The sequence below is a fragment of the Homalodisca vitripennis genome, unplaced genomic scaffold (assembly GCF_021130785.1).
Source record: "Homalodisca vitripennis isolate AUS2020 unplaced genomic scaffold, UT_GWSS_2.1 ScUCBcl_1890;HRSCAF=6079, whole genome shotgun sequence".
In the NCBI taxonomy this organism is placed as follows: domain Eukaryota; kingdom Metazoa; phylum Arthropoda; class Insecta; order Hemiptera; family Cicadellidae; genus Homalodisca; species Homalodisca vitripennis.
This window is the reverse complement of record NW_025778043.1, coordinates 1-12961: the sequence shown is the minus strand read 5'-3', so window position 1 is coordinate 12961 and position 12961 is coordinate 1. Positions and strand designations below refer to the sequence as shown.

The 12961-nt window shown below is 34.0% G+C and overlaps 1 protein-coding gene across 1 annotated transcript in view; it reads right to left on the bottom strand.

Moving 5' to 3' along the window:
* The window catches only part of LOC124371738 (peptidyl-prolyl cis-trans isomerase D-like), a 42878-nt gene extending 38721 nt beyond the window's left edge, over positions 1 to 4157 (bottom strand). The window contains exons 1-2 of the mRNA XM_046830077.1: positions 4150 to 4157; positions 3453 to 3613 (exon numbers count right to left, since the gene is read on the bottom strand). Coding sequence (XP_046686033.1) covers positions 3453 to 3613; positions 4150 to 4157 — 169 coding nt within the window. The remainder of the gene's footprint in view (positions 1 to 3452; positions 3614 to 4149) is intronic.
* Between the last annotated feature and the right edge of the window lie 8804 nt (positions 4158 to 12961).

Sequence of the window (12961 nt, the reverse complement as noted above, 5' to 3'; positions counted from 1 at the left end):
TCCCATAACCAAAATTAAGTAAATTATAGCTTAACCAAGCCTTGACACCACATCAATCAAGGAGGTTGCAATATTTATTGCCCAATACAGATTTCAAAAGGCTTTTTAAGATTAACTAGTTTTATCTTTATCTAAATACAACAGTTATATACATTGATTTATTTATTTTTTAGGGTGAAGATGGTGAGAACCTACATAAGAAAAACCGAGAGAGCTGCAATTTCAGAGGATGCAGTCAGATGTGCTATTGAGGATATACGGAATGGCAACCAAACAATCCGTGGAGCTGCTGCAACATATGGACTTTCTAAATCTATGCTTCACAAAAGACTTCAAAAGCTGCCAAACGCTGAAAATGAGGACGATCCTGTGCAATCTACTTTTCCCCGGTCTAGCAAGTATAACACCAGACAGATTTTTACAGATGTACAAGAAAATATGATAGTAGACTATCTAATTCAATGCAGTAAAATGATGTACGGCCTAACCTATAGACAGGTACGTGAATTTGCCTATTCATATGCTAAAAAACTTGGGCTTGAGATTCCTTGTAAGTGGGAAGATGAAAAACTAGCAAATATTGAATGGCTAAAATGTTTTATGCGCCGTCATCAGTCTACACTGAGTCTGAGAAAGCCAGAAAACACCAGCTTTGCTAGAAATATAAACTTTAATAAACAAAATGTTGATTCATTCTTCAATAATTTGGAAACAGTTATGGAAAAATATCACTTTACTAGTGACAGAATCATAAACATAGATGAATCTGGCATAACTACTGTATTACAAGCTCCAAAGATTGTTGCTCCGACTGGTGTAAAACAGGTAGGCCAGAATGTTTCCGCAGAGCGAGGAGAGCTTGTAACATTTTGTGGGATTATAAAAGCTTCTGGTAACACAATACCTCCTGCTTATGTGTTTCCCCGTGTTCATTATAAGGACATTTTCCTTAATGGAGCACCAACTGGCAGTGTCGGTTTTGCGACTCGTTCTGGCTGGATGTCTCAAGAAGTTTTCTTTGAGGTGGTCAAACATGTTAAATTACACACCGCATGTTCAAAAGACAATCAAATCCTCATTTTATTAGACAATCATGAGTCGCACATTAACTTGGATGTGATTATGTTCTGCCGTGAAAATGGAATTGTTACTCTAACTTTTCCACCTCACACTAGCCACCGCTTGCAACCTCTCGACATTGCTGTGTTTGGACCTTTCAAAAGTTATTGCAAAACCTCTTTTAACAAATGGTTATCTGAAAATCCTGGAATGACTATATCAATAAAACAAGTTGCTTATCTAACGTCAATGGCGTATGATGAAGCTTTTTCTAGGAAAAATATTGTTTCTGGCTTTGCAAAATCCGGAATTTTTCCATTTCAGCGCTCAGTATTTAGTGATACCGACTTTATCAGCTCTTTGCCAACAGACCAGGCTAAAGAAAATGGAGATAATGAAGGTTCTTGTAGGCCTAATCTAGAAGAACCTAAGGCAAGTACTAGTGAAAACACCAGTACAAATCAGATGGATGCAGAAAATTACCAAATAAATTCTCAATTTGAAAATGAAAAATGCACTCCAACAGTTGTGCGAAAATATCCAAAAAAAAGGTAAAAGTTGTAACCCCAGAACAAGTTCGCCCATTCCCCAAAGCACCGTTAAGAAATAACACTCAAAAGCCAAGGGGCAGAAAGAAAGGAAAGACATGTATCTTGACAGATACCCCTGAAAAAAATAGAATAGAGGCAGCAGTAAAATCAAAGAAAATTAAAGAAGAATTAAAAAAAGAATCTTTTTTGGCCTACAAGAAAAAACTTTTTAATGGAGATGAACAAGGTTTGTCTAAGTCTAAAGGAAAATCTAAACAGAAAAAAAGAAAACGCAGAATACATGTGGATAGCTCTAGTACTTCTGAAAACGAAGAAGATGATATTGAATGCTACAGTGATAAAGTCTTGAGCCCATTAGTTTTTAAGTGAAGATAGTGATATAGAGGAAAAGTAAAGGTGAGAAAGTAGAGTCTGATGGATCCAACATAAATGTTTTAGATTTTGTTTTAGTTCGGCTAGCCAGTAAAAAAAGTGAAAAATTTTATGTAGCACAAATCAATGACAAGATTTGTCTTACTGAATTTAATGTAAGTTTTTTTAAGAAAAAAGAGGGATCAGGGACATCATCAATTAAATTTGTCAAACCTGATCTTCCAGATGTAAGTGCCATTGACATTGAAGACATAATTGTAAAACTACCCCTACCGACTGTTTCAGGAGGTACTGAAAGAGCTGTCAGTATGTTTATCTTTAATTTTTTCCTTTACAAACTATAACATGGGTTGAATTTAATGTTTACTTGATGTGTATGTAGGCTATTAATATTGTTTTTCTATCATTCTTGTTTTAATTTAGTAATAGTCTAGAATAAGTTTAGCTTGCAGGAAAAAATAAAACACGAATCTTGACTTTACGAATTGATGTCATACTTTTACTCTTCACATATTTTTTTAAATATGTAAGAAAATAGGTTTGGTTTGTTTTGTAAGCATAGGTAGGTTATGTTTTATAAGCTATAACACAGGTTAAATAGCCTATTTGTTTTTCTTGTCATTTTAAGTAAAGTATACATTGTTAGTTAGTATTGAACTTATTTTTTTACTAGTTTTATTACTTTCTTCACTTAAAGGTTGAAATAACTACTCCTTGTAACTGTACAAAGAGTCATATGTTTGAGTTTAATTAATAAAAATCATATTTAAGATATATGAAAGATGTTTTTATCTGTCCACAACTACCCCCCAAAAATGTTGGTTATGTCCACAACTGCCCCCTGGAGGGGCACTTGTGGACACTCCGTTAACTATTTTAAAGGTAAGAATTAACAAGTTCAAAAGATGTTTTAAAGAGTAAAATGTCACATATTTACATACCTCAACACCTATATTAGTATATAAATAAAACCTTTGACAATTTTTTCTCATAACAAAAATTTAAAAAAATAAAATGTAAAATTTGTCCACATGTGCCCCCCTCTCCCCTACCATTATAAACCAAAACAAAAGAAATTGAAAATACATAGTCAATGTTACTTTAAATTTTTATAAAGTTAAAAAGCTTGTATCATCTACATTTTGCAAGTCAATGATTATTAAAACTATTACATTTTACTTCAACTATTTAGGGTATGGAAAGAATGCAGTTAAAATATTTAAAATTCTGGTAAAAATACTTCAAACTGTGATGCAATAATTAAATAGAACCTACAATATTTCAAAATCAAATTAATGTTTAACAAATTATTACCAATTTTGGAACGTTTATTAAAAATGTACTAACCACACCTGTACTTAAGGGTTAACAATCTCTATTTAGTTAACTAGCAGCAATAAATCTAATAAAACATTTAGTTGTTTAGAGAATTCTTAAACTAACAAAACCTTCTACAAAGTATAATATTACCTTTGAAGAAAATTGTGTCTTTGTAATGAAGAGGAAGTTTCTTTTCACCTAGGCCCTTCTCTCCAGTGCATAGTGCTCGAAAGTTCTCTGCAGTTTTTGGAACTAAATTCTTAAACAGCTCGATTACAACTCTTCCACCTGAAAATAATATTTTACACTTACTATCATATAATCACAAATATGTAGTCTTCTGCTGGGTTACTTCTACAACTATGAGGTGTGCTCAGAAAGTAAGTAGCATTTTGTCCCGTGTCCAGGGAACTGTGTAAATCCAAAAATCTTTGGGTTCTCTTGAGATGGCCACAATGCATCTTGTCAAAAGTAAGAACCGAGTCTGCGAGGTATGCTCTTAAAAGCCAGTACAATTGTAGAGTCCACACGGAATGCTACAGATGACAACTGCTAAACCCAGATCTTGTAAAAATCACACGAGCTAGTATCAGAATATTATGCATCAACTTTGTCCCGACCAATTTATTGAAGTGACCGAAGATGGCGGACAGTAAAGGTGTATGTCAATGTAGTGTCTGTGAAAATAAAGTAACTAACCGAACTGGTGGAGTTAAGTGTAATGGTTTTTGTTTTAAATGGTAACACATTAGGTGTACATCAATGACGAAAGAAAATTTCTTGATCTTAAAGACAAAGTAATGTGGTATTGTGAGACGTGCTAGAAAGAGGTAAAGAGCTAGCTTACCTCTTCATCAAAAAGTATACTGTCCAAAAAGGAAAACTACTGTGTTAATACACATTTAAGGTTAATTTTGGACTAACTAGATATTGTGAGTAAAAATTACTTAAAGCTTGAGGAAAGAGTGACAAATAGTAAGAAAAGTCAGAAAAAGAAATTCTTATGATATACAACGAATGACGCTGAATTGATCGTTAATGAATTGATCATGAATGAAGATGAGTCATGTATTAATTTAATATATTGGGGCATATTGAAGTAAAGTCCAAAAGTATGGTTACAGACAGGGAATTATAAAGGTGATAGTAACAAAACGAACATTAGTAGTTTGACCTCTAACAAAACTGTTGTGACAATGAAATCAACCAGCAGTGGCAAGACCGGTGAAATTAATGTACACAGAAACCGTGTTTTTACTAACTTCTGACTGGACATTTATTAATCACAGGAAGAAAAAAAAGTTTACTGTTTGACACATATTTGGAAGCAACAGACCTAATAACGACCATGATGGTCAAGGTAAGGCTAGGTCTAGAAACTACTATCAAGCTAATGTACATTTTAATAACAGTGTTCATAGGGCAAAGCGATATAGTTATAGGGATGCTTTGAAGAGAAATGTAAATAATAATATGGTTTTTGGAACTAAGTGTTGAGTGAAAGCAATACATTAATAAAACCAGCTCAGATGTTATTTTTGATTTTCCTATCAGAGCTTGATTCAACTGTAAGTTCTGACGATATTATTGCTTATGTCAAGGACCCGAAGGACTGACTCATATATGTGTGCCTACTACGTTTAACATCCAACATTGTTTTACGAGCTTTAATGACTTACATAATTACTATACAAGACGTGCGTGCCACTAACTTAGTTCTGCCTACAAATACCGTTGACTGACTAACTGGATTAACTCATAAATATTTACAAATAAAGCTCTTTAAAAAACTTCCTAAAACATGGGGAGTGTTAAATTTACAAACTTTTACAACAAAAACGTTCACATTGCTCACCTCTCAAGCCTTTTACTAAGTAAACGAATTTCTTAACTCAGAATTAGATTATAATGATTAGTTTATCCAGTCATGTACAATCTTTGTTTTTATTCTACATTATGTTTTATACTTTATACTTTATTGTAATATGCTGTATGTATTGTTCCTTGTCTGACTTTGTTCATTATGTAAAGAAAATGACAATAAACTTGATTCTGATAACATTAAATAATTTTGTACATAGACATTTTACAAAAAAAACCATTGTAGACTTTGAGTTAATCACTGTATCAGTCCACAAAAAAATAGCTTTGCAGAAATGGTCATTAAAATGTATAAACATGTTACCTTATCATATGAAATGTCTTAATTAAATTAATTTAAAGAAATACGTTAAAAATATGTAAGTAGGTAAACCTAGCGGTGTACAATGAGAACGAATGTTTTAGACCAATATAAGTGTATGTAGTTTTATATTTTGAGACTACTGTATCGCTTTGATCGTGCCGATACCAAGCATGTATTTTTTAACGATAATAAATATTCCTGATTTTGAAATATCATTTCCAATAAATGGTGTTGTTCCTCTGGTAGTCAACAGGTGGACTATTTCATGTTTATCGCAAAACATGGTAAAAAAAGACAGGTAAAAACCCGCCAGTATTTGTGAAAAATGTAAAACAAGGTTGTATTTAAGGACAACCAACATTATTTTTATAAAAGCTACTATTTTAATCAATCCATATTGCAAAGATAATACAGATAGAAGCTAGAAAACCTGATATAATACTTAAAACATGACAGAAGGAGGAACCAATAAGTTCGATAAATTATGCAATACTTGTACAGTATACAGATATCCGTAGATAGTCCATGCACTTCTGGTAGGCTATGTTAGATAAAACAAATAAAAATGCTTTGATTCTAACTACTATCCTACATGACAATTAAACCTTAACAAACACTAGTCATACCTGCAAAAGACATTTCTAAAACAATTGAAGGGGTGAGTGCAATGAAGGTGCTATGTAAACATTTTTGAAAATTTGGAGTTATTAGTAGGCCTATGGAAGAAATATTAGCTAAATACTGGGAATATAATAAAGAATTTTTTGCCATATTTATTGACTTTCAAAATGCATACGATAGCATAATCAGAAAAGAGTTGTGGACACAACTAGATAAATTTGGCATCCCGAGAAAATTAATAAATTTAGTTAAGATGAGTGTCACAGAGTCAAGAGGCTCAGTAAGAATTAATGGTCGGGATTGTGTACCTTTTGGGATAAACTCAGGAGTCAGGCAAGGAGATGGTCTTTCTCCAATCTTATTTAATATTGCCATAGAAGAAGCACTTCAGAGTGTAGCAGAGAGGGATTTAGGGTGGAAGTTGGAGCTAAACTAAACATCCTAGCTTTTGCAGATGATGTTGTCATATTTGCAGAAAATGTAGATGATTTGAGGTCACTAACTAGACTATTTATGAGTGAGGCAGAGAAAGTGGGGTTTGAAGACGAATGATGCAAAAACTAAATATATGCACTTTAAAAGGAATCAAAATCAAAGAGGAGGACCCCTACAAATTGATGGGCATGTTTTCGAACAAGTGGAGAACTTTAAGTACCTTGGGGTCACAATATCAAATAAAAAACACAGATGAACCAGAGATACAAAATAGGATCAAACTCAGCAAATAGATGTGTATATGCATGCAATAGGATACTTTCAACCAAATCTCTCTCTCACAGAACTAAAACTAGAATATACAAAACAATTATATGTCCAGTGCTTTTGTACGGATCCGAAACGTGGAGGCTAAATAAGAAGGATGAGAAAAAGCTTCTAGTTTTCGAGAATAGAATTTTTACGTAAAATTTATGGGCCATCATATGAACAAGAGGTATGGAGAAGAAAACATAATAGAGAAATCAGGGAGCTCTACAATAGTACGGATGTAATAGGAGAAATAAAGTGCAGAAGACTCCGTTGGGCAGGCCATGTTTTGAGAAGAGAAGAGGAATGCAAACTGAGGAGGGTAATGTACGGTAACCCAGAAGGAAGACGACCCCGTGGGAGAACCGAAAGTGAGATGGTGGAACCAGGTGAAGGCTGATATGGAGAAGATGGGCGCTTCAGAGGAAGATGCAGAGGACCGTTCAAGATGGAGGAGCTTTGTTGGTGCGGCTAAATATCACCTCCGATATAAATGGCCCTGGGAGTAAGAGTAAGTAAGTATGGAAGAATGGGTTATGTGTCAATCTACCTTCTGGTGAGGTCCTGGTAAGCCTAATAATTATATTGAGCTAGATACCCAGATGCAGAAAGGGCCATGTACACTAATATGAACAATATCAAATTGAAGAAAGAGTCATGTAACTATTTAAAGCCATAACCAAATGGAAGAAGGGGCTATGTGACACATGGCCCCTTCTTCCATTCAACTTATTTAATTTATTACAACATGACCCCTTCTTGCATTAAACAGCTGGTATTTACCTTGACTTTAGTAAACACAGTGTGTTGGTATAAGTGGCATTGTTGATGTTTGTCGTGTTATATTTGTTTAAGTAAAGATGTGACACATGGCCCCTTCTTCCATTCAACTTATTTAATTTATTACAACATGAACCCCTTCTTGCATTAAACAGCTGGTATTTACCTTGACTTTAGCAAACACAGTGTGTTGGTATAAGTGGCATTGTTGATGTTTGTCGTGTTATATTTGTTTAAGTAAAGATGTGACACATAGCCCCTTCTTCCATTCAACTTATTTAATTTATTACAACATGACTCCTTCTTGCATTAAACAGCTGGTATTTACCTTGACTTTAGCAAACACAGTGTGTTGGTATAAGTGGCATTGTTGATGTTTGTCGTGTTATATTTGTTTAAGTAAAGATGTGACACATAGCCCCTTCTTCCATTCAACTTATTTAATTTATTACAACATGACTCCTTCTTGCATTAAACAGCTGGTATTTACCTTGACTTTAGCAAACACAGTGTGTTGGTATAAGTGGCATTGTTGATGTTTGTCGTGTTATATTTGTTTAAGTAAAGATGTGACACATGGCCCCTTCTTCCATTCAACTATTTAATTTATTACAACATGACTCCTTCTTGCATTAAACAGCTGGTATTTACCTTGACTTTAGCAAACACAGTGTGTTGGTATAAGTGGCATTGTTGACGTTTGTCGTGTTATATTTGTTTAAGTAAAGATGTGACACATAGCCCCTTCTTCCATTCAACTTATTTAATTTATTACAACATGACCCCTTCTTGCATTAAAACAGCTGGTATTTACCTTGACTTTAGTAAACACAGTGTGTTGGTATAAGTGGCATTGTTGATGTTTGTCGTGTTATATTTGTTTAAGTAAAGATGTGACACATAGCCCCTTCTTCCATTCAACTTATTTAATTTATTACAACATGACTCCTTCTTGCATTAAACAGCTGGTATTTACCTTGACTTTAGCAAACACAGTGTGTTGGTATAAGTGGCATTGTTGATGTTTGTCGTGTTATATTTGTTTAAGTAAAGATGTGACACATAGCCCCTTCTTCCATTCAACTTATTTAATTTATTACAACATGACCTCCTTCTTGCATTAAACAGCTGGTATTTACCTTGACTTTAGCAAACACAGTGTGTTGGTATAAGTGGCATTGTTGATGTTTGTCGTGTTATATTTGTTTAAGTAAAGATGTGACACATAGCCCCTTCTTCCATTCAACTTATTTAATTTATTACAACATGACTCCTTCTTGCATTAAACAGCTGGTATTTACCTTGACTTTAGCAAACACAGTGTGTTGGTATAAGTGGCATTGTTGATGTTTGTCGTGTTATATTTGTTTAAGTAAAGATGTGACACATAGCCCCTTCTTCCATTCAACTTATTTAATTTATTACAACATGACTCCTTCTTGCATTAAACAGCTGGTATTTACCTTGACTTTAGTAAACACAGTGTGTTGGTATAAGTGGCATTGTTGATGTTTGTCGTGTTATATTTGTTTAAGTAAAGATGTGACACATAGCCCCTTCTTCCATTCAAACTTATTTAATTTATTACAACATGACCCCTTCTTGCATTAAACAGCTGGTATTTTACCTTGACTTTAGTAAACACAGTGTGTTGGTATAAGTGGCATTGTTGATGTTTGTCGTGTTATATTTGTTTAAGTAAAGATGTGACACATAGCCCCTTCTTCCATTCAACTTATTTAATTTATTACAACATGACTCCTTCTTGCATTAAACAGCTGGTATTTACCTTGACTTTAGTAAACACAGTGTGTTGGTATAAGTGGCATTGTTGATGTTTGTCGTGTTATATTTGTTTAAGTAAAGATGTGACACATAGCCCCTTCTTTCCATTCAACTTATTTAATTTATTACAACATGACTCCTTCTTGCATTAAACAGCTGGTATTTACCTTGACTTTAGTAAACACAGTGTGTTGGTATAAGTGGCATTGTTGATGTTTGTCGTGTTATATTTGTTTAAGTAAAGATGTGACACATGGCCCCTTCTTCCATTCAACTATTTAATTTATTACAACATGACTCCTTCTTGCATTAAACAGCTGGTATTTACCTTGACTTTAGCAAACACAGTGTGTTGGTATAAGTGGCATTGTTGATGTTTTGTCGTGTTATATTTGTTTAAGTAAAGATGTGACACATAGCCCCTTCTTCCATTCAACTTATTTAATTTATTACAACATGACCCCTTCTTGCATTAAACAGCTGGTATTTACCTTGACTTTAGCAAACACAGTGTGTTGGTATAAGTGGCATTGTTGATGTTTGTCGTGTTATATTTGTTTAAGTAAAGAGGAGTTTAAATTCTGATGAATTTAACATTATGATGAATGCTATAGCCAAATTATTGGTTTATTTGGCTTTATCAAAGGCCAGAAGACATAAAAGAGAAAATATAGAAGAGAGAACAGGCACAAGGTGAGGCAGAGGTGAAAGCTACAAATCTTACAAAGGTATAGAAGTCCCTTCTAAATCAGTTGAAGAGGGCCAATATTTACCCAGAAAGTTGCAAATTAAGATGTTCTCAAAATTTTAATCTTGAGCAAAGAAGAAACATTTTTAGATCTTTCTACAAAATGGATGTCAATGGTAAAAATGCTATTTTAAGTAACACAATACTTGGTACTGTCCCAGAAAGGAAAAGGAAGGGGGAAATAACACATAAGCACAATACTTACAAGTATTTCATAACTTTAGAGGGTAAGCAAACTTTAGTTTGCAAAAGAGCTTTGTACCAAATTAGCAAGAAGAAAATTATACAATTATAGTTATACAAGCCAAAATGAAAAGAAAATCAGTCACCAGTAATCCCGACAAAAGGGGCCATCATGATAACAGGCCGGATAAAATCCCAGATGCAGTTAAAGAATATGTTAAGGCTTTCCTGCAGAATATGCTCACTACTCTAGAACACACAACATAAATAGAAAATACATTTCTCCTTTGTTGACATTACCAAAAATGCACCGCCTTTACCTTGAGTTATGTGAAGGAGAAAACAAGTCAGCCAGTTACAAGATTAAAGAATGTTCATACAGATCAATTTTTGTAAATGAATTTAATCTCTCGTTTCGTCAGCCCCGAAGTGACACTTGCAGTACGTGTGATTCAGGGAAAGCTAACAATGAACATGTAGAAAGTTATCGCTATGCTTTTGATGCTCCGAAAGCAGAGAGGGACTTAGCACGAACATCGGACAAAGTTGTCTACATCACTATTGACTTAACAAAAAACAATGCCACTACCGAGATTAACCCACCTCGAAGGCGTTCTACCTCAGACAGCTATGGTTTTACAATTTCGGGGTTCATATTGTCACAAAATATGTTGATAAAACGGTCTTTTGTACTTGGACAGAACAACAGAGCTCCAAAGGAAGTACAGAGATCTTAAGCTCTTTACTGACTATCTTTGAGTTTGAAAATGTCTTCAGAAATAAGGAACACCTCATTTTGTGGTCGGACTCTTGCGGAGGCCAAAACAAAAACTTCTTGATACTTTGTCTCCACCAGTACCTACTTCATATGAAGTTTTTCAAAATAATTGATCACAAATACCCTGAGGTCGGACACACTTACCTCGACTCTGATCGCACTTTTGGTAGGAATGAAAAGATTCTACGAAAAAATGACCTTATATTCCCCAGAGCAGTATAGAGATATCATTGTCAAAAGTGGAAAAAAGAATGTAGTGATTGACATGACAAAAGAGAAAGAAATGAAACTGTTGAACAGAAAAAAAGATTGTTTAAAGGAAACAGGTTAGGTTCAGAGATGGAAATCAAGTGGTTCAGAATTGACACGTACGGCTACTACATGTTTAAAGAATGCTATGACTACAACATGCCCTTTAAACAAGTGAACATCAACAGATCAATGAAGGATGATGAAACTCCTAATCTGGAAAACCTCGTTCTTGAAAGGGATCTGAACAAGAAAAATCCGGTAACAAGAGAGAAGATTGACAACCTGCGGGAGCAACTTAAATACATTCCCGAAGAGCACCAGTGGTTCTACAGAAACATCATAGCTGAACATGACACACATGAAGGTCAATGAACAGTGCCATAAGTGCAAGAAGGATATTACTATGTGACAAAAATATCAAAACGATTAGCTTACATTGTTTTATGCATTGTTGCACATCCACCGTTTCATGTAGCTTATGGCGAACAATTTTAATTTTTTGACAAAGATTTGTGTAAAATATCTATCAATGTTTTTATATATTTGGTAATCAAAATTAGTTTGTTCTCATTTAATTTGATTTGATTGAAAACCTAGAGTAACCCCTTTATTCAATTTGGAAGGTCCTCCAATAATAACTACACTATAATGGAAGAAGGGGCTATGTGATTTGTAAATTTGTTAATTAAATAGGTGCAAACTCCATTCAAGTCTAAAAATCTATTCAAAAGAATTTGATAATTGTTGGTAACACACACCCTAAAAAAATTGGAGGTATAGAGTGTACACTTAAAAACCTCCAACAAAAAAACTTTGAGGCCAAATATCTCAAAACTTTACTTTTTGTTACATAGCCCCTTCATGCACTCACCCCTTCAATTATCTCAGAACTGCTAAAAATTGTCTGAAAATGTCCCTTATCTTCTTATGGTGAAACAGAACTGTCCAATGTTTAAGCTTGAGATGGTTTTTCCCAAATAACTTACAATGTTTTAATTGTTTTTCATATCAAGATTGTATACATTTTTATCATAACACTAGCTGACAAGGGCCATGCTTCGATGTGGTATATTAAAAATCTTTATTGCGTTCACAAACCCCTAAAAAAATTGAAGGTACTCTTGACGGATTTAGAGAATTGATAAGGTCAAATTTGGAAGAATGAAACATAGTCCTCAATAAAAGAATCCAAAGATAGCTGGTTTTTGGGAGCATTAAAAGGCAAAGTAGAACTACGCACTGGGTGCGTTCTTCCGATTAAAAAAACATTTTACTTTAAAATCCCCAATGCCACTGGCTGTATTTGAGTATTGTGGTTTATGTTTGCGTAACATAAGATATGGATAATATAAGATTTATAACTGACGGCTGTATTTATAATGAGACTTTGTCAATGATCTTTATTTTTATGGCGATTGATCGATTGATTGTCCAATGTTTACGCTGAGATGGTATTCCCCAAATAACTTGCAATGTTTTAATTGTTCTCCATATCAAGATTGTATACATTTTTATCATAACACTAGCTGACCAGGCCACGCTTCGATGTGGTAATATTAAAATCTTTATTGTGTTTACAAGCC